Source organism: Punica granatum, chromosome 7 (genome assembly GCF_007655135.1).
Source record: "Punica granatum isolate Tunisia-2019 chromosome 7, ASM765513v2, whole genome shotgun sequence".
Taxonomy (NCBI): domain Eukaryota; kingdom Viridiplantae; phylum Streptophyta; class Magnoliopsida; order Myrtales; family Lythraceae; genus Punica; species Punica granatum.
The window spans coordinates 15,961,540-15,989,279 of record NC_045133.1 but is presented as its reverse complement, the minus strand read 5'-3'; the positions used below and the strand labels follow the sequence as shown (position 1 = coordinate 15,989,279).

The 27,740-nt window shown below is 38.6% G+C and overlaps 2 protein-coding genes across 3 annotated transcripts; both read left to right on the top strand.

Annotated features, from left to right (window-relative positions):
- Window positions 1–668: 668 nt before the first annotated feature.
- LOC116213104 (protein NO VEIN) lies at window positions 669–17,039 on the top strand. Of its 2 annotated transcripts, XM_031547919.1 has the most exons (13): window positions 669–1,232; window positions 2,384–2,715; window positions 4,014–4,767; window positions 5,382–5,486; window positions 6,664–6,841; window positions 6,993–8,608; window positions 9,023–9,235; window positions 9,515–11,758; window positions 12,026–12,138; window positions 13,045–13,438; window positions 14,021–14,338; window positions 14,659–14,916; window positions 15,618–17,039. In XM_031547919.1, the coding sequence occupies exons 1-13, from the start codon at window positions 741–743 to the stop codon at window positions 16,713–16,715; spliced, it is 8,115 nt and encodes a 2,704-aa protein (XP_031403779.1). In that variant the 5' UTR covers window positions 669–740; the 3' UTR covers window positions 16,716–17,039. The 2 variants fall into 2 exon arrangements, with proteins under 2 accessions (XP_031403779.1, XP_031403780.1); XM_031547920.1 differs by lacking the exon at window positions 2,384–2,715 and having other exon boundaries at window positions 734–1,232.
- A 6,370-nt stretch (window positions 17,040–23,409) lies between these two features.
- On the top strand, window positions 23,410–26,761 carry LOC116214973 (eEF1A lysine and N-terminal methyltransferase). The gene is made up of 5 exons (XM_031550513.1): window positions 23,410–23,921; window positions 24,221–24,322; window positions 24,420–24,486; window positions 24,673–24,854; window positions 24,993–26,761. Exons 1-5 carry the CDS (start codon window positions 23,538–23,540, stop codon window positions 26,520–26,522), a joined length of 2,265 nt encoding a protein of 754 aa, XP_031406373.1. The 5' UTR covers window positions 23,410–23,537; the 3' UTR covers window positions 26,523–26,761.
- The last annotated feature ends 979 nt before the right edge of the window (window positions 26,762–27,740 follow it).

The window sequence follows — 27,740 nt, the reverse complement described above, 5'->3', positions numbered from 1 at the left end:
CTTTTTTTTCCCATTAATTGTAACATACCTCATTCTTTGTTCAATGTCACAACAATTTATAAAGTTATTGGGTCATTATGTTAACATCCAACAACTTTTTGTACCAATATATTACATTACATGATAGAATTTATATCGACTTGTTACGCATTTGAGGAAGAAGGGAAGAGGGAAAGAACTTTAAAAAATAAATCCAATTCTATTCTTTGGATTAAGAGAAATATAAGAATTGAGTGAAATTAAAAAAGAAAAAAATTCGATAATGAATAATAAGATCTTTTAAGATGCTTAAATTTTTTTTTTGTTCTTTCGTAACTATTTCAATCAAACTATTATGCCGTACCATTATCGAAGAAGGATCCTCGTCCATGGTGAATATTGAATAACCAAATTCTGCTTGCTGACTCCTCTTGATTCAACACACTTCCACTGTAGTGGCTCCTTATTTCAACTAGTCCCCATGTTCGTCAAATGGATCTTATGTTGGCTGCTCCCATTTCGAGTCAAGAGATAGATATTCGAGTCCCCCCACGCAGAGGAGAAGAGAGAGAGAGATGTCGTGGGGTGATTTAAAAACAACAACAACTTTTGGGTCATTCCGTGAATTTTGGAAAAATTGGGAGTGAGATGAGTGGAGTGGAAGTTAAGCCCAGATGAGATGAGCCCACAGCAGCTCTGAACCCTCCCAAAACCCTTCTCATGCCCTCTCCCTTATTCTGAATCTTCTTCTACCTGTTCCCATGTACGGACACCCCGACCAATTCCGCCCTCCCGGCGGCGGGGGTCGCCGTGGCCAACCGCCGTCTCTGACCCCTAACCCAAACTTCTACCACCATAACCCTGCCTTCCAGTACTTCCACCATAACCTCAGTCCCTCTTTGCAGCCCTGCGGTTACCCTGTACAGGACCCTAATTTCTTCGTCCAAAACCCTAATCTCCCCGTCCAGAACCTTAACTTCACGTTTGAAGGCCCTATATCGGCTCAAAACCCGAATTTTTCTCTCCGACCACGACTTGAGGCGTCCCCGCAAAGCCCCGGGTTGTCTCTTGAGAGGATCGAACGGGCGGTGGTCCGGGCCCGCTGGGACCTTCATGCTTCCGGGGAGAGCGTTTCGGCATGGAAAGTGTCCCAGGCGGTGGTTTCCGCCCTGCGGGTTGATTCGTGGAGCTCTCTGGGGTTTCAGATGCAGGAGATTCCCTCCCTTCACCGCCTCATGCTCATCGAAGGGAAGGTCAGTGATCACAAAACTAAAACTTTCACTTTCTTGCTTTGAAAATTTTTCAGTTTTTTAAGTTCACCTTGTTTCGACCACTCTCATAGCGAGTTCTGGACTACTAATTGGAAGGACTTAGCCTTTTGTTCTGGTTTATGTGTGCGAATCTTGGTCTTCCGTAGATTGTCGAAGCAAAATTTGGCTTAAAGTAGGTCGTTGAAATTTGAGGTAGTGCGCAAGTTTTCCTCAAGAAACTGCCTAAGATTTGGTAGATAACAATCTTAACTGGTGCTGGAAATGAGAACATATGTCATTGTTTAGTGATTAGGGCAATTTTGATATAGAGGTGCCTTCTTCCTTCCAATGCGGCATTGATTTTTTCTTAATTTGGGGGGACTTCTTGAAATGTAACAAAAGAGCAGGACTTGGTTATCGTTATTGTTACTTTCCTTCTTGTTTTTATATCAATAATATATATGCCGACTCTCCTGCGACAGGACACTCCTAAAACTGCTCTGTGTATGCTAGACAAAACATATGTGATCAAGCAGACTTTTGTCTCTTGAAAAGAAAGTGGTGAAATTATAGTAAATAAAGATGCATATGTCTAGTTGATATTTCTATTTGCATTTTGTTATTACAGAGGAATGCTGAGAGATTTAACACTTTGAATTGCAGCGTAGACAATATTATAAATTATTGCTAACCGAATAGAACTTTTTCATTCAATTGGGATCAGTGCACTATGGAGATGCTACTAATTTTTGCAGTGTGTTTTGTATCATTGTATTTGCATTGTTAAGGCTGTTCTTTTTGGTTCATTTTGCAAGGGATAAACAAACTTTTGGCTTACCTTTTGGTGCTATATGGTTCCACGCTTCTTCAATAAATAAAATTTTTAGTAAAATTTTGCAGATCCCTAATTTATGATTTTTATCTCATATAAATGGAGAATATCTGTAAACGGAAGGAATAGTGGTTAATGATTGATTTATATGGACATTTGGAACTTAAAGGGAACCGATATGGACCAATTTTTTTTTTTTGAATCAGTATGATGATAGGTCCATAGGCCTCGTCGATAGTTAATATTTGCATATTTTGTGTGACATTATTGCATATGACATTGTTCTAAATCCTTTTATGACTATTGGCTTTGTGAACAACAGATAAATGCATTTATCCATTGCTTTGTTGGGGTTTGGGGAATCACTACTTTGCATGACTTGCAAGCGGCGATTTGCAGAAATGAAGGTGTGGAGAATTTTGAAGATCTGGAGTTGGGTCCCTTATTGCGGCATCCACTTGTGTTGCATTACTTTTCTGTGAACACTGACAAAGTATTTAAGATAACTAGTGCCGAGATAATATCATACCTTTGTGAATTCCTGGATGCTTTCCCGAAGAATGATGTTAAGGTTGAGGAATTTCTGGATTTTATTGCCATGAAAAGATCCATGTCGAACAAAGAAATGCTTATGGTGCGAATTCAGAGTCTGGGGTATGTTACTTCCTACCTTTTCTCTTTCCAGTGCTTATGCATGTTGTTCGTAACTGCAATGCTTTTTCTGAGGGTAGTTATCTGATCCATGTGCTACTCTAAAGAACAAATATTCACACATTCTTGAACTTTTAACGAAAGTAGATGATGTCAGCACCTGTTTATCCAAAAACTTTTGGGAAATTCTCCCTGTAGAGACTCATTTGCTGGCTGCCATTCCCTATGAAATTTAAGAATGACGGGAGATTAGGGGAATACTGGATGCTGCACAAGGTTATAGAGTTTGTGACATGAAGCAATGCGAAATATTGGTGAATTTTTATTTCTAAACCGCTCGATAATCTATTATAGATAGCCATAATTCATTTTATCGCTTTGTGAAACCATCTCTGAAGTTCTAACCAAGAACAATAATGTTTTGCTCAGGATGGTTCATTCTTCTGCATTTTCAACGTATTTTTCTAATCATTTGCTCTGAGAATTACTCACATACTTGTTTTTGATGCTTGCTTTGTAAAACGAGCTTTTGATTAAATATTGGGGTACATAAGTGGTGGATGCGGGTTATAGATTTGTAATTGCCAATAGACCAACGAGGTTGTCGTGCCATGGGATTGATGTGCTTTGTGCTTGAACTCCTTGTGAACTAGTTAGCAATTCACATCGCTTTGAATTGGATTTAGAAGGTTTCAGTTGCTGTGATTTCATGATGGTGGTGCTGGTTGGTGGATGTGGCTATTGCCAAAAAAAAAAAAATCAAAATAACTGTTGTATTTGACTTGTAAGTGAGTAATTCTTCGGATGTTATACTGAAGAAAAATGCTTTCTGCTCAACAAGTCCTTCATTTTTAAATTTTTAGCACAAGGAGCTTTAGAATCGTTTTGTTGTGAAAACTGTGTATACTGTTAGCGATTTCCCTGTCTTTGCAGATGAAGCTTTTTTTACTGAAATGTTATGTCTTGAGAGCTGCTCCATCATTGCCTGCTGAATAAATTGGGGTTGTTCCCCCTGGGTAGAAGCAAATTTGAGAAGTAAATTTGCGAATGGGGGAAATCCTCTAGTCACAGACTCAAAGAGCTGAGTACCCCTTTGCTAGGCCGTTACTATTGTTTGCTTGCGGAAAAAGTGAAACAGTGAACTCAGAAATTTGTCTTGAAATACTGGAAAATCTATTGTGCTCTCCTCAATGTGTTCTATGCCTCCCTCTAGCCACGCTTCGTGTAATGTGTCAAATTGAATGTTCGGTTGATTTTACTTTCTCATTTTATTCTAAATTTTATAAACTCCCAAATTTCAGGATGCACATTTTTGCTATACGGGAAGCCAAGAGGTTGGAAGATAACCCTTTGAAGAAATTCTTGCAGTCAATGAAACAGAAAGCGAACAAAAAAATCCAGAAGCGGCCTCTTCTTTCTTCAGAGAAGAAGCTGTTGGATGAACGCTTTAGTGTTATATCTGAACGTATCAAATTATTCTCATCAGCTCATGAGGATTTTAGTGGCAAGCATACAAGGTTCCTTTCGTCTAGCTCAGAAGATGAAGATAGCGATGAAGATAGAGGCAAAGATATAAAAACTGAAGTCAAAGTGAATAGCAACATGAAGCATTCAGAGAAAAATGATCGGGTAAGTAGCTGTCCATATCCATCAGTAACTGAAGAGATGGAGAGGCTGGGTTTGAAATCGGAAGTGGGTACGCCCTCATCTGTCAGTGGCCTCAAAACTAAAAGTGAGGCCAAGCACAATTTGTCTTCTCTGCTTAAACCTCGTGGAAGAGGAAAGAAGAAAAAATCTGCAAATGCTAATTGCAGTATGTCTGCTCCTACTACAATTCCTCAAAAAGGAAAGAAAAGAAAAGCTGAAAATGCTATTCGTGGGAGTTGTACTCCTAAAAAGAAACCAAAGAAAGAGGACAAGCCTGCAGTGTATAGTGGCATGCTGGTCAGAGATGAAGATACCGTCAGTGAAGATGAACTCATACTTGATGCGAGTTCAATGAGAATGTTCATTGGAACCTGGAAAGAGACTTGTCGGGACCTGGATGTAGCTAAGGTATGCCTTTATTAATGTTACTTATACATTTATTGTCTGCTTTGAAGATGGCTATTTCGAAAGCTGTTATAATGCACATGCACGCGGATAAAGGTAATGATCTCCATCTTGTTATCAAAGATGCACTGGTGGCGGTATTTTATCCAACTGGGTGGTAGAGCTGCATGTGATGTGGGCATTTGTGGTTGTGCGGCTGATCTGGTTCTTCGTGATCGTTTTTGGTAAATAAAGATATTAGTTGGAGCATCACCTTAAAAGAACTTAATTAGGAACTCAGAAAAGCAGAGTCATTATGTGACAGAACTGAGAACTCCTAAATATTTAGCTTTTGCCTTCCAAATCTGCTTCTTTGTAAGGTCAAGCAATGTTAATAAAAGTCGATAAATAGAAAGTGCCGAACTAGCACTGCAGAACCAGTCTTGTCATCCAATAAATACCATTCCTACGGGAACTGGCACTTGTATCATAAGGTGTATTCTAGGAAATCAAACTGCTTATTGATTGAATTTCTAGATGCTTATACTGCTAAGCAATCTCAAACTGTTAGTTGTACTTTGAAAGTTTTATAGTGCTATACAGTGTTTATTTAGCACTCATTCTTCTGTTTATTTTAGGCCCTCATGAGGATGCTTCAGTCATATAACATCAGATCTCGAGAAAGGAGAAGACTTACATCTCTATTTGCTATGTATCCCTTTATAGGGTTACTAAATGTTGCTGTAAGTTCATTGTCTTTCTTCTTTTAGATGCTGGTATGGTATCTATTAGTGCTGCATGACTAAATAAACTGCGTTTTGTTCCAATTAATGCAATTGTCGAACTTTTGAGGAGCTATGGTTGCGGCTGCTGTAATTTTAGATGGGTATATAAGCATTTGTCCTATTAATTTTATGTGAAATGTCTAGCAGTGAAAATGAAAATTAAAAACAAAAATTTAAAATCTCGTCATCCAGTTGGTTTTTTTCTATATGCTTTTCTTGCGAGTTTTGATATTTGTCAAGTAAGATGTCAAGCCGTGTCGTGAAGTATTGGGTGACTATGGGGTTGGGCATTAATCTATACTATAGAGTCTTAGTAATAACCATATATTGGAGTATGTCTGATGCCAACATTTTAGAGAAATTATTTGCAGATAAGTCTCCACCTTTTGAGCTAGTAAGAGCACATAAGAGCTCAAATTGGCACCTTCAAGGTTAATGAGCAAGAACTCATTTCTAACTTGGTCCATCTGACTAGTGTGCTGAATCACTATAGTGGGTTCTGCTTCACTAATAGAAGTCAAGTATATTCTGTTTGGATTCCCAAACAATTGATTTTAACTTTCAATACACTACACAACAAAAACACACGTTTCCCAATTCAAATTTATAATCACACCTCATTTGTCATTTTCCACAATCAAAATCAAAATCAAAATCAAAATCAAAGTTATTTTGGCCCTGTTTGGACTCGGGAACAAAAACTTTAACTTTAACTCAACACACTACGCAAGAAAAACACACATTTCCCAAGTGAAATTTTTTTTTTGACTTTAACTTTAACTCAACACACTACACAATAAAAACACACGTTTCCCAAGTCAAATTTATAATCACATCTCATTTGTCCTTTTCCACAATCAAAATCAAAATCAAAATCAAAGTTACTTTAACTCTGAATCCAAACGCACCCTTTAACTCTGAATCCAAACGCACCATTAGGTTCTGTAACTAAAGGTGATTGCTGTAGGTTGTTTCTGTAAAGTAGCAGTGGTTCCTTCAGTTGTATGAGCTCACAAAAACCTTATCCTGGCCTCTTTCTCCTTTCAAATTCTCAAAGTGCTTAATATATTCAGGCATTCTCTTAGGCGTATTGGCATCTCTTCTTTACCTTTGACAGTCTGATTGTGACCTTTAGGTGATATCTATCAAAAATGGAATGTGGGACAACATCTATGATGCTTTACAAGCCATAGATCAAGGTGAAGTAGGGAACACAGTTAATGAGGCAAATACTGAGTATGAAACTATAGATGTACAACCAGATGAAAGAATCTCCACGGCAATTCAAACAGAAATTGCAGACCGGATGCCAAGTAAGTAAACCCAGTTGAGTTCATTTTATTTTGCTTGGTGTCTGCTTCCAAAACAAGACTCATCTGTTATTAGCTGAACTCTGCAGCTAGCTTGTCTGATTTGAGAATTCCATTTTTCCTCCTAATTTTGGCTTTGTATTAAATTTTGAAGGTGTTCCTGCCGAAGATATTATCAGCAAAATTGCTGCATTCTTCAAGGTTGATTATCAATCCTTAAGCAAGGGCAGATCACTTTTTGAAAAGAAATATACTATATTTAAGAAGCTTTATGACTGTGAGGCGTGGCTAGTGGAGCAATTATCAGTGAAAAATTTTAGCTCTCTTGGTTTCGGGGGATTCTCTACATTTATTGAGAAGCATTTCTCCTCATTTCCTAAACAGTTCTGTGACCTCTTGCACATGGAGAGTTGTAAAAATACCCCTTTGGAAGCTTGCATGCGCCAGCATCAATTGGTCATGTTAGTTTCGCAAGCATCATCCAGTTTATGGGAGGATGAAGCTGTAACGAAGCAAATGATTTTGACTCTTCTTCGAAAGCAATTTCCATTGCTTGATTTCAGAATAACAGAGAATGGTAGCATGGAGGATTTCTTAGATGCTGTGAAGGATTATAGGAACAACTTAATGTCTAAATGCGTAATTTATTCTGCTGCATTGTTTGGATCGAGTTGTAAGGGACAAGTTATTGCTGATGTTGTGAAGTTATCAGAGGACAAAGTGGGAACCAGTATTTCTTCTGAAATATTGGCACCGGTGACGAGTAAAGAAGCAGCTTCCGTCCTACTGAAAGCACCAATGCTGGCAGATCTTATATCATGGTCAAACTGGGACCAGGTGTTTGCTCCTTCCCTTGGTCCTCTGATGGAGTTTTTGTTGAATGAAATCAACTCAAAAGAGCTGTTATGTTTGGCTACTAGAGATGGGAAAGTCCTTCGAGTTGACCAGTCAGCTACAGTTGATTCATTCTTGGCAGCTGCACTTATTGGTTCCTCTTTCCTAACAGCACTGCAACTTGTGTCATTGATTTCAGTAGTAGGAGGAGAAAAGCATGTGCCATTGTCACTACTCAAATGCCACTCATGTCGAGCATTTGAAGTCATCAAGTTGAATTTCCAGGGTGCGAAGGTTTCTGGTAACACGAAAGAGAAAGTACTTTCTCCGTCGAGATTTTTTCTTGAATCTCTTGGTTATATACCTGCAGATTTTCGTGCTTTTGCAGCCGATGTTTTCTTCAAGGGGCTTCGTTCTGTTGTGAAAGATGCTCCTTCAGCTGTTCTGGAAGAATGCGACCAATTGGAGCATCGAATTATGCTTCATGGAGTAGGATTATCTCTTGGCATAGTGGAGTGGATCCATGACTATAATTCATTTACTTCTGATGCTGAAAGTGTCTCTTCTGCGACTGATTGCCGATATAAGAAAGTAGAGGGATCAGACTATGAGATAAACATTAAGCATATAGAAGGTCCTGTTGATAAGAAATCTTCTGTTGACGATGAAAATGTACGACGAGGGAAAGTAGAGGGTATATGCAGTGCATTTGACGGTGCAGTTGATGTTAAAGGACAAACTGGTGGTGTTGTCAGTGTAGAGACAGATGCACCATTGCTTATTGAATCGATCAGGCAAGACGAGTTTGGTCTGAACCCGACTTTTTCTGCCACAGAGAGTAGTATGTTGAAGAAGCAACATGCTCGCTTGGGAAGAGCCCTCCACTGTCTTTCACGTGAATTGTATTCTCAAGATTCTCATTTTCTTCTTGAGCTTGTAAGTTCACTATCTCATTTTAAATTTATAACAATCAGTGGTTTAAAAATCATTTGGCAGTAATATTGTAGAAGGGCATTTCATTTGATTGATAATCTTCAGCTTTGTTTGTTTTTGAAGTTGTTTATGTACATGTTTAATCCGTTCAATTGCATGATCTAGGATTCTCTGTGAACATTGTTTAACTAAGAAGAAACTATTTGTGAAATTGACATTTACAATATACATTGTTTATACGTTATGTATAACAGAGATAACAATATTTGCATCGTATTTCCTTCATGTGTGAAGTATGGAGGAGGTGATGTGCTGTTACATATTTATTTTTATTTTTTCATCATTTAAAGTTATTTTTATGGGTTAAAACTCTGATGGTTTGATATCAATACAGCTAATTATTTTATTATCTTTCAGGTTCAAAATGCTGATGATAATACTTATCCAGAGAATGTGGAACCAACACTAATTTTAATTCTTCAAGGATCGGGAATTATTGTTCTAAATAATGAGCGAGGATTTTCTGCAGCAAACATAAGAGCTCTTTGCGATGTTGGAAATTCAACAAAAAAAAGATCTACTGGCGGATACATAGGGCAGAAAGGCATAGGGTTCAAATCAGTTTTCCGGGTAAATAGCTTCATTTTTTTCTCTTATGATTTCCCTATCATTACAAGATCTCTCTTTTCTCTTATCAGTATTTTGAGACTTCCAGGTTGTATGACGTATAACCAAGTTCATTGTTAATTTTCTCTTTCGCTGTTTAATTCATCGGCTAAAATTTCTAAACTGCTGTATTCCTAAAAGAAACTGCCACAAAATGAATCATTGTATTTTAGATCGACATAAGCTTCCCATGAACTTTGATGAATTCAATATACTCAAATTGAAACTATTCTACTGCTGCAGGTGACAGATGCCCCAGAGATACATTCTAATGGATTTCACATCAAATTTGATATAAGTGAAGGGCAAATTGGATTTGTCCTGCCAACTCTTGTGCCTGCTTGCAATATTGACTTCTACTGTAAATTGGCTTCTGGTGACGACAATCCATTGGATCATAGCTCCTGGAACACTTGTATTGTACTTCCTTTCAAGTCTCAACTGCTGGAAGGAAATGCAATGAGCGGTGTTATGACAAAGTTTTCTGATCTTCACCCATCATTACTCCTCTTCCTCCACCGCCTGAAATGCATAAAGTTCAGAAACATGCTTGATGATTCTCTAGTTACTATGAGGAAAGAGGTCCTAGAGAATGGTCTTGTTAGGGTGTCTCATGGGAAGGAGAGAATGACTTGGTTGGTAGTTTCTGAGAAGCTGCAGGCAGATTTTATTCGCCATGATGTGCAATTAACGGAGATTGCATTGGCTTTTACCCTTAAGGAATCAGAAGATGGCTATTACATCCCTTCTCTGGAGCAACAGCCTGTGTTTGCTTTTCTTCCTCTTAGAACCTATGGTCTAAAATTTATCCTCCAGGGTGATTTCGTCCTTCCGTCATCAAGAGAGGAAGTAGACGGGGACAGCCCATGGAACCAGTGGCTACTGTCTGAGTTTCCCAGTCTATTTGTGAGGGCCGAAGAGTCTTTCTGTGCTCTCCCTTGCTTTAGAGAAAATAAAGGGAGAGCTGTGTCGGCATATATGAGCTTCGTCCCACTTATTGGTGAAGTTCATGGCTTCTTTTCGTGTCTTCCTCGAATGATAATATCTAAGTTGCGAATGTCTAATTGCTTGCTTTTAGATGGAGAGAATTGGGAGTGGATCCCTCCCTGCAAGGCCCTTAGGGGCTGGGACGAACAAGCTCAAAAACTTTTTTCCAATTCTCTGCTCCGAGACCACCTTGGTATTGGATTCCTCAATAAAGATATAATCTTGTCCGATCAATTAGCGAGGGCTCTTGGAGTTGAGGAATATGGCCTGAAAACTTTAGTTCGAGTAATTTCCTCATTGTGTGAGAAGGGTAATGGAGTTCAGTTGATGGGTTTGGATTGGCTCTTTCATTGGCTAAATGCTTTGTATTCCATGTCCTTAAAGTCATCTTCTGGTGAGAATTCTGAAATAGAGAATGATCTGATAAAGAACCTTAAGAAAATTGCATTTATTCCGCTCTCAGACGGCACATTTAGCTCGCTGCTTGAAGGTACGATTTGGTTGCACACTAACTCCATGAATTCTAGCATTAATGGTGACTACGGATCAGAAGCATCTCATAATATCTGCTGTAAGCTCAGGATAGTAAACCCATCACTGTTTTCATCCTCGGATATGCACTTGGTTGATAATGTGACTAAGATTCTCCAGAGGATTGGGGTCCAGCGGCTCTCTGCTCATGAAATCATTAGAGGACACATCTTGCCTGCACTATGTGATGAGAGAAATGGGAACGAGGATCAAAACCTGATGATAGAATGCATTTGCTTTGTGATGGTCCACCTACAGTCTAACTGCCCCTCCTGTCGCACTGAAAGGGAAAGCATTATCTATGAGTTACGAAATAAAGCTCTTATCTTGACGAATTATGGTTTTAAACGCCCAGTTGAGGTGCCTATTCATTTCAGTGAAGAGTACGGAAATCCTATCAAGATAGATAGGTTGGTCAATCCTGAAGACATGAGGTGGCACGAGGTGGATAAATCGTACTTGGTACATCCGATGAATGACTCGCACCTGTGTGGATTGAAGAACTGGAGAGACTTCTTTCAGGAATTGGGTATTACAGATTTTGTGCAGGTAGCTCAAGTTGAGAGGCATTTTACTGAAATTTCTCACATGCTTCCGGAAATAAGCCTCAAGGATATGCACCTTATTGGTCCTGGCTCTGTTGGGAAAGACTGGGAATCAAATGAGTTGGTTAATTTGTTGTCGCTGTTGGCCAAAAGTGGAAATCCTGAGAGCTGTAAATATCTGTTGGATATTCTAGACTTACACTGGGACAGTCTCTTCTGTGACAAAGTTATGGGTCACTTCCATCTTACGTCCACTATGAATGATCCGGTAGTTTTCGAATCTTCATTTTTAAGGCACTTACGCAATGTTCAATGGGTGGTATCAAGTATGGACAATGAACTTCACTATGCTAGTGATTTATTCCACGACTGTGATTCTGTGCGTTCGGTTTTAGGCCATTCTGCTCCATATGCTGTTCCACAGGTAGACATGTCCTTTTCTTCCCGAAACATGATTTATTTACTCCAAATTTTTTGCCCTTTTTCACTTTCACTGAGGAACTATTGTAGCAATGTGTTTTTTTATGCTAGGGATCAACATACCAGAAGCAGGAATTCTTTTATTGCATTTGTTACACGTTGCCTGCAATTTTAGCTGTTTGTTGTAGTTTTTTGGTTAAGGCTCTAGGTCTTTTTATCCCACAGAACAATGAACCGGTTTTGTGCGATTTTTTTCCTCCTCTTTACATAGGTGAGAAGTACAAAGTTGCGGAGCGGTATTGGGTTCAAAACAAAAGTCACCCTCAATGATGTTTTAGCAATTTTGGACCTTTGGAGGAGATCAGAAACTTCTTTCAATGCAAGGTATCGTAGAATACACATTTTTGCATCGTCATTATTGAGAGCTCACATACTAAAGCTATAGAGTTATTACAGCGATTTATTCTTATTCATAACCTAGACCTATTTTAAATTACAAAACTTAAGTCTTAGATTAGAACAGTACAGTACTTTTTGCGAGAACAATCTACTCAGATAACCAATGGCAAATAAATCATGGTAGCAGTAAAACTCTTTGTTGCTTTTTTGCTTGATTTCAGGTCCCTCATTGCCAAAGATGAGCAGTTTTGATAATTCTGAGCCTGCACCTAAAGTTGAAACTGTTTTAAAGTGGCATGTTAGTGACAATCACTTTAACTGAGTGCTCCTCTGGCCCCCCCCCAACATGGTTTAATTCGATTGAGCAGAATGGTTTTAAAACCATGGACCCTTGTGAATTCGGGTCCTCTGAGCTTGCGAGGCCCTTCTCCTCTTGATTTTGAATGGGAGGTGTCTTGGGAAGGGTTGCAGCTCCCATGGCGGGACCATTGGCCTACAGAGGTTCACATTTGCTCAGTTAAATATGGATTCTTAAAACTTAGAACTGCTTTTTCCATTTCTTCTTGCTTTGATTTTTTTTAAAGTGTTTGTATTTCAACAGTTTTTCTTTCTAATATTGTACATACCGAATCTATGGGCTTATATGCTATGTATATGAGCCTTTCTGTTCATAGTGCTTCCCTTACAAATATATCTTATAGGATGAAGGTTCTTTTGATGAACAGAATCAACAGATCCCTAAAATTCAATGTAGTGTAAGTTCACTGTGGTTTCGAGCCTGTGCCATACGACATTGAAGTCCTATTCACAAAATGAGTGCACATGTTCTGTCATGTTTGCCTTTTCATATATTTTGCTTCTGATTGCGTTGTTGATTTATTGGTTTTTCAGCATAGCACAAATGTCAAGATTGTACACATTCGTATGGAACAAATTGGCATATGCAAAAGGAAGTATTGCAAGCAAGTTCAAAGCACAGAAATTCATATTTGTTCCATCGGTCTCCGTATCTAGGCACGACAGCCTTGTGCCTGGTCTGTTTTGCTCTCCTGAGGAGGTGTATTGGCATGATTCGACTGGTGTGTTGGATCAGATGAATGAAGAATTCGCCTCAGATGTTCTGAACCATCACGTCCCTCTCAAGACAATACACAACATCTACTCAGGCCTTCATGACTTCTTTGTTATTGAGTGTGGAGTTCCTGAGAGCCCTCGTTTTGATGGTTATGTCATGATCTTGCAGCGGCTGTCCAAAACGGTTTTGCCCTCACAAGCAGCTCATGCTGTAAGCAACCTTAACTTGCTTTGAAAATGCTACAGTGTTGTTGAAAGTTTGATAGAAAAACTGAACTGAACCAGTTGATTAAGCCAGAAAAGGGTGAATCTCTTTATTCGGTCCAAAATGGACCCAGATTCCGACTGTTTCACTGGGCTGAACTGGTCGGACTAGGACATTTTCTCATAAAGCATGTTGCATTCATATATATTTAAAGCTCTGTTGGCTCTCGAGTGTAACTTTTCCGACTTTCCATTATTCTCCTCTCAAGAAACAACTAAAGTGAGGCAGCAAAGACATTAGAGTGCCATGGAATGGCTAATAAACAAACATATTTTATGAAATGGGATTTATTACATCATTTCATTACTTTTTTTTCTCTTAGTCTTTTCAGAAGAGAAAATGAAAGCCATCAATATTTTCATAAGCCTCTAGAGCCCAAAGGGGCCTACTTTGCTAAGTTTACAAGCAGACTTTACAGTCTCTTCAGTGGCTGCTGCACACCTTTACTAGGCTAAAAGTTCGTGGATAATAATGTTAATTTATTCAATTGATTGATTATGATCGTCTTGTTTTTTTACTATGTTTCAGGTGTATAAAATTTTCCAGAAGTGGAATGAGGAATTGAACTCTGGATCCTTGGATGCTGCAGCTATTGGGCACTTGAGAGAGAGCTTGACAAAAACACAATTTATGGTGCTGCCAACAGTACAGGACAAGTGGGTTTCTTTGCATCCATCCTTTGGTCTCATATGCTGGGTTGATGACAAGAAGCTATATAAGGAATTCAAGAATTTGATGGGAATCGACTTTCTGCGCTTCTGTGAGCCTAGTGAAGATGATGAACTGATGCTCCCTACCAGAATGTCTAACCTCCTGAGAGCCTTGGGGATTCCTGCTCTTTCCGAGGTAAGACCTTTTCAAGAGATTCATAGAAGCATTGTGAAACATATGACACATGTATACATAAACTATACATGCATAGAAGCATATGAACATATAGACAGAATCCGAAACCCTAAAAACCTAAATCCCAGGATTGGGAAATCTCTTAACTCGAAATATCTTGAGGTTTCTAGGTGTGGGACAAGCTTGTGGATTTGGTGAAGTGTGGGCCCCTCTAGGAAGCCCATGGGTACCGCTTGACTCACCAGCAAGTATCTGTAGTAACTTGAGAGCTATAACTGTCAAAGCATTGCTAAGTTGGTCTTTATTATTCTTATTTGCAGGTTATAACCCCTGAGGCAAAATATGAAGGTCCATCAGATAGTAGCTTGAAAGCTTCATTGATCAACTGGGCACTTCCTTATGCTCAACGTTACCTCTATTGCATGCATTCAGAGAAGTACTCAGAGTTAAAAGAATCTGGGTTCGACAATGTGAACAATTTACAGGTGTTAGTAGTCGAGAAGTTGTCCTATCGCAATCTCGTGAAATGCATCAAAGAGTCATCGAAGAAACTATACAATTGCAGCTCCATTCTGCAGGTATGAATTCGAATTCATACATGTACTGTTAAGGTATAAGAAAATACAGTTATAGTTAACCCTTTAAATAAATTAGCCTTTTTGTCCCTTGCATCCTTTGCAGCTTCTTGTCTAAAGTGATGCGAGAACTTGAGACGCCCGGAAAATTTTTGAAATGTGATGAGGGCTATCTTTGCCATCTTTTGTTTTGCTTTTTTCTGATATCTATGCGTGTAGCTGTTCTAATTGAGGGATAATCTCCTTGTTTTGGGACTTCAGTGCAAAGTCAAATAACTTTGAACTGCAGTAGATAGATTGGTAATCCTATTCCTCATGTATCTGGCAGTGGATTTCGATCTTCACATATGGAGGGTGCCACTATTTGGTGGTCTCTAGTTTCTGAAGCTGTTTATGCCAATGAGCTGATGATTAAGGTCATATTTGGTACAAAAGAGTGAAGTGCACCAGAACGAACTTTTTCTACATCGAATGATTTATCCATACACGGTGTTTCCATTCAGAACTGCTAATTTTTATGCCATGGCCTTAGTTCTACCTCTCGATGACCTGATTTGTATGGAGCTGGGGCTTCACTGGTCTCATTACATGCTCAACTGAAAGAGCACAAGAATTGTTGCAATTAATATGCTCTCATCTGATACCAGTTAGCATAATGAACAGAACTAATATTGTCATGTGCCCTTTTTTTTGTCACTTTGCAGGGTAATACCCTGTATGTCGCCCACGACTCAGAAATGCACGCTGTATTCTTGGAGCTCTCCCGACTGTTCTTCTGCGGAACTCCTAACCTCTACATGGCAAATTTCCTACACATGATCATGACAATGGCAGAATCAGGCTCTCCCAAGAGTCTGGTCGAAAAGTTTGTCCTCGATACCCAGAAAGTATCGGAACTTCCTGCTGAGGAGCCGGTTTGGTCCATTGAAATCCCACGAACCCCTCTTCCTAAAGGTCCAGATGAGTCTCTTCCTTCTGCTTCAGCTTCGACAGCTGAATCTGAGCAAACTGCTGTAAAATCGAACAAGAGGAAGGCTTCTTGGCCACCCATAGATTGGAAAACAGCCCCTGATTTTAAATATGCCCGTCAAAATGGGTTAAGGTCTCGGGCTGCTTCTTCAGGCGAAGTGCTGCACCAGGAAAGTAAGGATGAAGATTCTGAAGTCATCATTGCTGAGGTGGAAAATGCAATTCCTGATGATATTAATGTAACACTGAAGGTCATGGCAGACTCAGAATCACCTGCTGCTGAATGGATCCCATTGGAATCCAATATCCTCGAAGATGAGCTTGCTGTTGATTCAAATCATGCTTCTGATGGACCTGGGCCTAGTTCAGGGCCCGGGTCTTTGAAATTTTATCACAGAGACCAGCTCAACACTGGAGCACCCGACCCAGCACAGGCAATATTAACGGGGAGGCTTGGTGAGCTTGCTGCATACAAGTATTTCTCTGAGAGTTTTGGCAGTCAGAGAAAAGTGAACTGGGTGAATGAGGTGAGTGAGACAGGACTGCCTTATGATATCCTCATCGGGGATCACCAGTATAATAGAGAGTACATAGAGGTGAAGGCGACAACGTCTTCCAGGAAAGACTGGTTCAAAATAACCCTGAGGGAGTGGCAATTCGCCATCGAGATGGGGGATTTGTTCAGCGTGGCCCACGTGGTCCTGAAGGATAAGAAGGCTGCCAGGGTCTCGGTGTTCAGAAACCCCCTAAAGCTTTGCCAGCAGGGGAAGCTTCAGCTGGTGCTACTGATGCCGAAGGAGTCGAAGAAGGAGTTCTCTGTCGCTGCTTCTTAATTAAGACCTAGCAGCTTTTGTGTCTGATAGTTCTAACCTCTTGAAATCATGTTAGTCTCGAACATAAAATTATGGGTAGTCTGGGAATAGATGGGGGCGGTTAGGACTTATTAATGGTCGGTCCTGATTAATTGATGGCGGCCTCGAACATTATTTTTTACAGAAATAGGAACACATGTTATACAAAAAAAGCTAGTGAAAGATGGAAAGATGACAGGACATGTATCAAGTCATCTTATTCTTTGTAGTCTTCTCGATGGTCAAAATCGCATTAGGATTGAATTTGGTAATGCTTATAATGATGATTTTCCAGCTTTCTGTACATTTTTGTTTTCTTGTTGAGATTTATTGTACTTTTATGATGTGGATACAACAGAGTAGCCAAGCAAGCGGAAAGAGGCTGCTGTTGCTTGCTAGATTTTATCCTTTTTATCTTGCGGTGTTGTGCAGGAGAAGTTCCTTGTAGATTGATGAAAACGAGCTGGAGAGGATACCTCGAAGCTATCATTGATACGGGACCCCTCCGAGTTCTTTCGAAACAAGTGTGCCACTGGAAAGACTCGGAGTGGAGCATAACTGTAAAATCTATTTCCAATCAAATGTGAAGCAAATTTCACAAGAAATAAGTGTTATGGGCTCCATATCTAGTGTGCTAGCCTCTGATCGGAAAGTTGCTCATCATACCGTTAATTATATATGGTATGTAGATATGGATCGATATTATTTCACATTTTCTCGTGCAGTAATGTGTTGGGTATGATTTAGGACGTACTTTTTATCAGTACTTAATTCTGCTTGTAGCTAGAAACTTTGTTATCGACTCATCTGAGCTACTGCTTTTCAGCGATTACGGATAATATCGTCTTTAATTTGTAGTTATGCTGAAAGCAGAAGCAGTAGCTTAATAGCAGTGCCCTGAAGAGAGAGTCCCAGCAAGAAAAGCAGTGCCCTGAAGAATTCTTGTGAAAGTCTATGTTAAGTCATGGTTGGTTTAATCAAAGGACGAATCTCAGTATAGCTTTTCAGCTGTTATTTATTTCAATGGTTTCCCCTAATATGTTGCTGCATTGAAGATTTCAATTCAATGGGAGTTTTCTACTTGGATCGACTCCAAGAGCGCTAAGTAATATCCGAGCTATATCTCGAGTGCGATTTTTGCAGATCCTGTCAAATCGAGTCCAAATGAGGGAAAGTATCGTGACCCGAATATCAGGAAGAGTTCCTCTATTTTTTTTTTTGGGTAAATTACGGAACCAAAGTCCGGAATGTGATTAGAAAACTTAAACAATATAGAGGCAAGGCATGGAGGCCCTCATTACATCAACAAATAGTAAAGGACTCAATCGAGGCGGGCACACAATCTATGAACCCCAACAGGAAACGAGAAAGCAAAATTAGTGAATCAATCCGCACAGATATTTCCTTCTTGGTGTATGCTGTGTTGTAACCCTCCACTCTCGAGCCAATAGGTGTCGGATCTCCTTCAGAATAGCACTGACCCAGCCACCTTCAACATATGTTGAGGTTAGCCAACGAACCAAAGTCTCAGAATCAAGTTCGAGAATGATGAGGGAGCATGTGCCATGATATGGTGGATTAGTCCAACAAATAAGATCAAGTCCAAGACATGGTCATTTCCATTCATGGAGATGCTGTATCATAACAATGATTCTTATTTCTTTTATTAGTTTTCTAGAAAGAGAATATATTGATTACAATTGAGTTTAGGAAGAGAATTTCATAGTTTCTTATTTTGTGTTGGGAGAAACTATCTTAAATGTCATATTCCTATTTTATATTAGGAAAGTTCTTTACTTACCAGTTTTCTATCTAAGAGTCTCAATAGTTGTATTGAATCTATAAATAGGAATTCTCATTGTACGAGAAGACTTGGTTGATTAATAATATTGCAGTTCGCTTTGTGCAATCTTTACGTTCTATATATCTCAGGTTTCTCTAGAGTGATGAACATTATTTCTGTATCCTTGGATTGCCTCCCAAGGTGGTGATTCGGCTACATGATTCTGAGAGTGGTGATATCTGTATCTCTAAATTAATATTTTATCCCGTCTTTCTTTCTCTAAGGCGAAGATATCTGTATCCTTAGAATTTGAAGTCTCGACCCTCTATCTACATCTATCATCCCATATCGTCCCGGGATCAAAGCCTGGTATCAGAGAATCACTCTCCTATAGCTGCACTCCCAAGCCAACTCAAGACTCGATTTAACAACCCAAAGTTCAGCAATTATAGCAGAAGAACAGCCAACGTTCTGCACAAAACCACCAAGCCATTGCCCCTAGCTATCCTGCAGTAACCTCCCGCAGCCACGGACCGTCCCAGGATTCCCTTAGAAGCACCATCCATATTGAGCTTAATCTAGTGAAGCTCCGGCAAAGTCCATCTAACATTTTTCTACATCCGCTGCTGCTGCATTTGCTTAACTTCCGAGTCATGCAATCTAGCATTAAAACACAGCGAGCAACCACGAGACAAGTCTTGGGAAGAGTTCCATAGAATTCTCACTAATTTTTTTTTTTAAATCAAGGTGCTATATAATTCCACAGGACGTCCCATATAAACAACTGTTTAATAATTTACTATCCATTTGGTTCCCGAAAGATTAGTGGACCAACATATATTGGTCCCTAAAAGATTTTTGCCAATGATCTGATCGCTGAAAGATGATTTTGTCTACTGATGTGGTGTCCAGCCGTTAAATTAGGTAAAGGAAAGCATATATAGACACACACATGATTAACGCCGTCACTGAATAACATAAAATAATCAAAACGGTGTTGTTTTGGTATTTCGATATTAAAATAATACAAAAAGAAAAAAATAAACAAAAAAGAAGAAAAATACTGATTGATGAACAGTAGCTCGAGTCTAGCTTAGGGACTCACAAGCCTCTTGATCCATGGCTCCCGAGCAACTGAGGGCTCATACGCCTCGTGTTTGGAATTCTTTACGTACGATCCGAGGGCTCCAGAGCTTGGGTTTGTCAAGAACGAGGGCTCGCAACCCCGTAACTAGATATCTCCTTCCATGCTCAGGGGCGAGGGGGGATAAACACCAAGCTAGCCTTGAGCTCCACCCTCGGGCCTAACTAGAGGTTTTCATTTAGCTAACTCAAAACTAGACTGGATTACTTTCTAGCCTGACTAACATGAGGCGCACTCTTAGTTGCTTCGAAACTGAATCTAGCATGGTGTAAACCTACATGTACGCGCGAAAGCATAACCCGCTATGATACTATCTAAAATTTTCACTTTGATCTACACGGATTTGAGCCTATACGCAACCCTAAAGCTTAAGCTTATATGTTACTGGACCAAAACCTCATATATTCTCAATTTTATCGTGTGGGACAACATATTTCAATAGAGTTAGGTTCGCGAGCCTAGCGCGAACCCAAACACAGGGTTTTCGAGCTTTCAGTGGCTCGAGAAACATGGGCTCCCCCTAGCTATCCTCTTCATCGAAGAAGATAAACAATTATTTATTTTAATATATCGAAATCTCAAAACGACGTCGTTTTGATTATTTTATATTATTCAATAGCGGCGGTGTTCGTGCATGCATCCATGTCAACTTTTCGTTACCTCATTTAATAGTTAGACCAAATCGGTAGACGAAATCGTCTTTTGAGGCGAGCAAAGAAATGGAAAATATATGAAAAATGTAACATCCCGAATTTTTCAATAAAATACAATACATACATTTCCGAAAAATTTTCGAAATATTCGATGATTACAAATTGGATTTGAATAACTGAAAATCATGATAAAAAAATTTCTTTTTTTCACTGCCACTCGACTTGTAAAACAACTAGAAGAATATGTTTTGAAGGTGCGGTTGATGCCCAATAAATAATAACAACCTAAACTAGCATGCTCATGCGCAGATTCAATAATATCACAGTCAATCATATAAAATACAAGCATGATCCGTAAGATTGATATGACCATTACAACGTAGTTAAAAAAAGGGTAAATTGCATTGATGGTCCAAAATGTTTTACAAATGTTTCATTATGTTCAAAATTTTTTTTTCGCTACATGATGGTACAAAACGCTTCAAAATTGTTTCATGATGGTACAAACCGTCAACTCGAGCTTGACGCAGTCAAGCCGACGCTGACGTGGCTACTACGTGTCACCTCCTTGCTGACGTGGCCGAAAAATTTTAAAATTTTAAACTTTTAATTTAAAATTTAAATTTAAAATTTAAAATAATTTTAATATTAAATTTAAAATAATTTTAATATTAAATATTAAATATTTTATAAAATTATTTAAAATTATTTTTAAAAATAAAAAATTATTTAAAAAATTTAAAAAAATTAAAAAAATTTTAATTTTTTTTTTTTTTTCTAAATTTTTACACTTTTTTGTATATTTTTATATTTTTTAAAAAAATTTAAAAAATTTTATATTTTTAAAAAATAATTTTCAAAATTTTCAAAATTTTAAAATATATATTTTATTTTTTTTGAAAATTTTTACTCTTTTTTTTGTATTTTTTTTAATTTTTTTTTGTATTTTTTTGGACTTTTTAAAATTTTATTTTCTCATAAATGACGTGGCGCACTATGATTGATTCCACGTAACAAAAGTGACACATAGGACGCGCCATGTCAGTAAAATGTTAACGGCGTCAGGGTCAATTGACGGTTTATTCCATCATGAAACAACTTTGAAACATTTTGTACCATCATGTAGCGAAAAAAACTTTTTGGACCATAATGAAACATTTGTAAAACATTTTGGACCACTAGTGCAATTTACCCTTAAAAAAATATGAACATGACGATAATGAAAAGACTAATTTAGGAATTAATTACTCGCTAACCCCCAACGAAGAACGATGGATTTTCGATTTTTCAATGACTTTTCTCAGTTTGCTTCTCTCTCAATCCCGCTGTCCCCTCTCAATCATTGTTAATTTGGCCGAGTAAAATGAAATGCCAAGATCAGTGCAAACAAATTTATAGGGAAACACTTAGGGCGGTGGAAAATGAAAGAAACTAGCCAATGGATCCGCACGTTGCGTGAATTTATTATATGTGAAATTTTTTCCATTTGATTGAAAATATGCTTACGAAATAATATTATTCCATTTGATACTGGACTTTCGAAGAAGAAGTAGTAGTATTAATTATTATTTGATAATAATAATATGATAATATAAGAAATTATCTATTTTATAGTAATAATAATAAATAATATTTTCCTATCAATTATCCCATTTGATTGATAATGGGCTTATGAATAAATAATAGTAATAGTAGTAGTTATAATAATAATAATAATAGTAGTAGTAGTGGATTCATTAGGTAAGAGAAAATAAGGGTAAATTAGGCATTAAAATTTGAGAGTCCTTGTATTCATGATTTACAGCTTCAATTTGATAATTTATGTTTGTTTGGGCATAGGATAGCAAAACCCTATTGGAAAAGCAGTTACAACACGAATTTCTCCTTTAAATAATAGTATAGAATATAGATAGGAAAAAAAAAAAAACACTCTTGGTCCTCAATTTTTTGCGTTTTTGCCACTTTGATTCCAACGTCAACTTGTCGTTTAACGGAAGCTGTGGTGGATTTTCAATTTCATTTTTAACATTTTCTTTAATAAGAATTACCTTTTCAGATTAAAAAAAAAGAGTGGCACTGTTTTCGCTCAAGAGAAGAATCGACCAAGAAGGGGGTAGGGGCGTTAGTCGGCAACTCGACCCCACCTCCAAAGTCGCCGGCATACACAGAGGATGCATACGACCTCAAAGAGGAGTGGGGAGCCTTCATCCGACACCCCCAAGGATGGAACTGATCGAATCTCAAGTCAGGGAGTCAGCCAGTGACTTCTAGGTCTCCTCCGAGATTGTTGGCGTCTTCTGTGTATAACGGCGACCTCGAAGGTGGGTCGAGATCTTAATTTGAAATCTCGATTGATGGGACACCGGCCACCTTTCCAGCACCTTCTTTTTTAGTTAGGCAACGATTTTTATTTTTTTAATTTTATTTTTAATTTTTAAGTCAAGTTTTTTATAAATGCTATGCAGCTCAATCTATGTTAGCATATATTGATGAAAAAGTTGACGTTTGGACCAAAGCAGTAGAAACCTGAAAGGTTGAGAACGAGAGTGGAAAAAGAAATTTACGACTAAAGTAAGAAAAACATGAATGATTGATGATTAAAACTATCTTTTTCCTATAAATAGATATATAGGGAGAGGAAAAAGAAATTAGAAAATGAAAAAAGAAGAGTAGAGAAGAGTGAAGGCCCATTTGCTTTTAGAAAATTGATTTTTACTTTTCTTTTCTATTTTTTTCTCCTTCTCTAAATTTATTTCTTCATGAAAAATGTAAAAATATGTTTACTAATGCTAAACTAAAAAATTTTCTAATATGAGAATAGTTGGAGTAATTACCATACAAAGATGATATGAAGTAAATTTATAGATGAAAAAAGTCAACAGGAAAGGAAAGCTATTAATTATAATTGAGAAAAGAAAATAATAGACAAATAAAAAATTAGAGAACTAAAAAAAGACCTTCTCTAATTTACATACAATTTGGAATAATGAAGAAAAAATTTTTCTTAGAAAAATTAATTCAATTCAATATGAGTAAGCATATTTTTTACAATTTTCCATTTTTTAGAAAATTTTCTTGTAAAATTGAAAAATTCTCTAAATGGAAACCGGCTTGCAATCCCCTCATTTCTCTCGTTTCATTCCTCAACGACTTCAATCCCCTGCTAAAACCCTAGCCAACGACTCGCATCATTGACACTGTCCGCTCTGAACTGAAGAAGAATCATGGTGAAGAAGAAGCAGCAGAAGCATTCGCAGACAGAGGAGCTCCTCGAGACCCTGACAGACTTCACCAGCAAGGAGAACTGGGACAAGTTCTTCACCATCAGAGGCAGCGATGACTCGTTCGAGTGGTACGCCGAGTGGCCGGAGCTCCGGGACTCGATGCTCTCGGAGCTCCGTTCCATGAAAGACGCTGGTCCTGATTCCCTGCAGATTCTTGTTCCCGGTTGTGGCAACTCCAAGCTCTCGGAGCACTTGTATGATGCCGGATTTCACTGCATTACAAACATTGATTTCTCTAAGGTTGTGATCTCCGATATGCTCCGGCGGAACGTCCGTGAACGGCCGTCTATGCGGTGGCGCGTGATGGACATGACCCGTATGCAGGTGCCTCTCCCGTAGTCCCTCTCTCATGTCTGTAGTACTTTTGGGATCGATGAAATTGGCTAATCAGAGGATGGAAATGGCCTTTGAACGTGTAATCTTGCAATCTTTCCTTCACGGAATCTTGCATATCCAGTAGGAGCGTCGGTACCTGTTTGAAAGAATACATCAAGATGGTGATTAAGCAACTGCTGAGATTCGAATGTAGATCGGATTTCGTTTTCTCGAAGTGGCCAAGTTCTTGAATGCCTGATGTTTTCCAATGCAGTTCTTGACCAATGTTAATTATGTCTACCTCGCAGTTCACGGAAAACATATTTGATGTTGTTGTCGATAAAGGCGGATTGGATGCTTTAATGGAGCCAGAGCATGGAGAAAACCTCGGGAACGAATATCTGACAGAGGTGATTTTGCAGCAAGAGTGCATATGAGTCTATGCTTAAGCTGTTCAATAAAGTCCATACTGATCTCCTGATTCACAATCGCTATGTCTCTCACCAGGCAAAGAGAGTTTTGAAGACAGGCGGGAAATTTGTTTGCCTCACCCTCGCAGAATATCATGTCCTTGGTAATGCCTTCTGGAACTTTCAGTTTAGAACTAATGCACTTCACATTCTGTTGTTTCTTCTTTTTGGAGATTTTCTTCCAATACCTTGGATGCAGGACTCATTTGTTCATCTTGTTAAGATCGATCTATGGATGCCCTTCTCAAAAAGCTACATTCTTGTTTTGACATCAAGATTTGTTTTCGCAGGATTGCTTCTCCCTAAGTTCCGCTTTGGTTGGAAAATGGTTATTCATGCCGTACCTCAGAAATCATCTGGGAAACCTGGTCTTCGGACATTTATGGTGGTTGCCGAAAAAGAGAATTCTTCTATGGTTCACCAAATAACATCATCCTTCAGTCAATCCTCCCTTGACCGGAGTGATAAGCAGGTAAAAAAGTTCATCCTTAGAGACTTAAGATATATCTGTTCTGCTTATTTATATGTTGGGGCAAAACAGAATTCTTCCATTTCAAGCTTATGATAGTCGAGCTATGACCTTGACTGAGACTGCTCCCTCTATTTTCAGGTTAATGGGTTGTTTGAAGAACTTAACAATGAAAACAACATTCGGACGCAGTACTCAGACGGATCTGATATATTGCTATCACTGAAAGATCTACAACTTGGAGCTAAAGGTGACCTCAATAATCTTAGTCCGGGTCGGCGGTTCCCGCTCATCTTAGGTGATGAGAGCTCTCGCTTCAGTTACAGAGCCGTCCTTCTCGATGCGCGTCAAGATTCCAGAATGACCGTCATGTACCATTGTGGAATCATGCTCATTCCCAGGTCCCGAGCTAATGGGTGGCTGTACTCAGAAGAAGAAGGGCAGTGGACAGTAGTCCAGAGTGCAAAGGCAGCTCGCTTGATAATGGTTTACTTGGACAACATTCATATGGGTGTTGGCATAGAGGACATACAAGAGGATTTATCTCCCCTTGTTAAACAGTTGGCTCCTGCTGTTACCGATTATGGGTCTCAGATTCCCTTCATGATGGTTGAGGATGCACTCAAAGAGAGGAAAATTATACATCAGGTCTCGTCGGCCTTGACAGGACCAATTATCATAGATGATGTAGTCTATGATAATGCAGATAATGATATTAGTCAAATCTTGCCTAGTAATCGAGACTTGAGATTTCGCCGCCTTATTTTCCAAAGAAATGTGTATTTGGTCCAGTCTGAAGCTCTGCTAACAATAGACGGAATGGCATCAGCTGCGAACAATCCCAGTAGAGCAGATAAGAAGAGCAAGTCCAAAAAATGGGGCAGCCAGAGATCTAATGAATCCAAAAGGAGCCTGACGATTTTTCATGACTATCTAGCTAGCACGTATCATTCAGGTATCTTATCTGGCTTTATGCTTATCTCATCTTATCTCGAGACCATGGCATCAGCGGGAAATGGAGTCAGAACAGTAGTTATTGGTCTTGGGGCTGGTATGATTCCAATGTTTCTTCATGGATGTTTACCTTTCACTCTGGTTGAGGCAGTGGAGTTGGACCCCATTATCGTGAGCCTTGCAAAGGATTACTTTGGTTTTCGCGAGGATGGTCGCTTAAGGGTTCATACAACTGACGGACTTGAGTTCGTTAAAAAAGTTGCAGAAAGTGCCCATGGCGGAAAAGAGGATGATGAGCTTCTCTCTTCCTCCTCTTTGGAGAAAGTGATTGATGTATTGATCGTAGATGTTGACTCTGATGACCCGAGCTCGGGTTTATCGTGTCCTGCCTCAAGTTTTGTGGAAGAAACCTTCTTAAATGATGCAAGGGCCTCGATGTCTGATCAAGGTCTCTTTGTTGTTAACTTGGTCTCTCGGTCTGCCTCGATTAAAGAAGCAGTCATTTCAAGGATGAAGAAGGTATTCAACCACCTCTACTCCCTTCAACTCGAGCAGGATGTAAACGAGATTATATTTGCTCTCAAGACAAATGATTGTATAGCAGAGGATAAGTTCCCCGAAGCTGCTCGTCAGCTTGAGAAGCTGTTGAATTGCAGAGAACCTAAGATGAGGGAAGCCATTATTGATGCCTCGAAGAAAATCAGATACGCGAGATGAGATCCGGCCTTATGTGGGATGGAGGCACCCTTATTTTTTTTTCTCCCTGACATTTTATGATCGTTTTAGGGTTTCTATATGGTGCGTGTTGATGAAGGTAAACCTTGCGATGTTGGAAGAGAAGCGAGAGGAAGGATATTGTAAAGCAATTGACTAGGGAGCACATAACCTGTATTCTTTTCTGCTCTGGTAGGGTAATATCATTGCATCGCAATACATGGTCGTGGATTTCGGCTTGATTTAGGAGTGTCGATGATGTGAAAATTGTTGAAAAATAAGTGTTGATCTTAGAATGAATTTATCTAACTTAAACTAATTTAAGAATGTTGAAATTTAACTCGATATTTAAAATAGAGAATAAATTGCAACAGTTTTCGTAATTCATTAAGATGCCGAATAAAATTATATTTGCAGTCACTAAAATTAATGAAAATTATGATTTTGAATATTATTTCATCTAACGCTGACCTTGCTTAAAAGATAGTGAGAAAACACTTTTTTTGCTTTCCACCATATTTCAAAACGAACTAGATACTCAAGTCCTTTTAAAGGATAAACACGATCGAACAAAATTTAATTAGTTAAAGAAAATACTAATAAAAGATATTTTCCACGGCAACTTTATCCCCCTTTCATTTTACAGGTTCAGATCTTTGGATATGAATTGAGATGATTGACATAAAAGTGGAAATGAGGGATCAAAATTAAGATAAATTACTCAATAAAATTTTAATTTTCATATTCGTCTCAGATACATCATATAACCATTTCTAATTTATGTACGATGTGGACGTGATTTTTTTTTTTATGTTATTGCTAATGTGACGGCAAGTACATGAAAAGAAATGCAGAAAAAAGTACTAAAATTAAAATTCAAAAAACAAAAAAATAAAACCCTTATTGGGCTCGGTGGTTACGGCGCGGGTGCCTCCCACCGTTGACACCAACGGACCCCCTCCGCCAATATTTTATTTGTTCTTTGAAATACTTTTTTGATAACTTCTATTGCACGGTGCCTTTTTTTCCCCCAAGATTGCGTAGTGCCTATTGGGTACTGGCAACTTTAATATTATTATTATTTTTTGGTTTCATTAAATGAGTAGTTGGAAAATATCTTTTTTTTTTCCTGAGTAGTTGGAAAAGATGTGTGCCTTTCTTTTTGTTTTTTTGTTTTTTATATTACGTGGGTAGTTATAGGGGATATGGGTGATTTTTCTT

Bases quoted from the DNA above. Each gene is read 5' to 3' on its own strand.
- LOC116213104 (XM_031547919.1), top strand. From the start codon at position 741: ATGTACGGACACCCCGACCAATTCCGCCCTCCCGGCGGCGGGGGTCGC. The intron at 11,759-12,025 runs GTAGACATGTCC...CTCTTTACATAG, and splicing joins CTCCATATGCTGTTCCACAG to GTGAGAAGTACAAAGTTGCG. The intron at 13,439-14,020 runs GTAAGCAACCTT...ACTATGTTTCAG, and splicing joins CCTCACAAGCAGCTCATGCT to GTGTATAAAATTTTCCAGAA.
- LOC116214973 (XM_031550513.1), top strand. From the start codon at position 23,538: ATGGTGAAGAAGAAGCAGCAGAAGCATTCGCAGACAGAGGAGCTCCTC. The intron at 23,922-24,220 runs GTGCCTCTCCCG...TCTACCTCGCAG, and splicing joins TGGACATGACCCGTATGCAG to TTCACGGAAAACATATTTGA. The intron at 24,487-24,672 runs GTAATGCCTTCT...TTGTTTTCGCAG, and splicing joins CGCAGAATATCATGTCCTTG to GATTGCTTCTCCCTAAGTTC.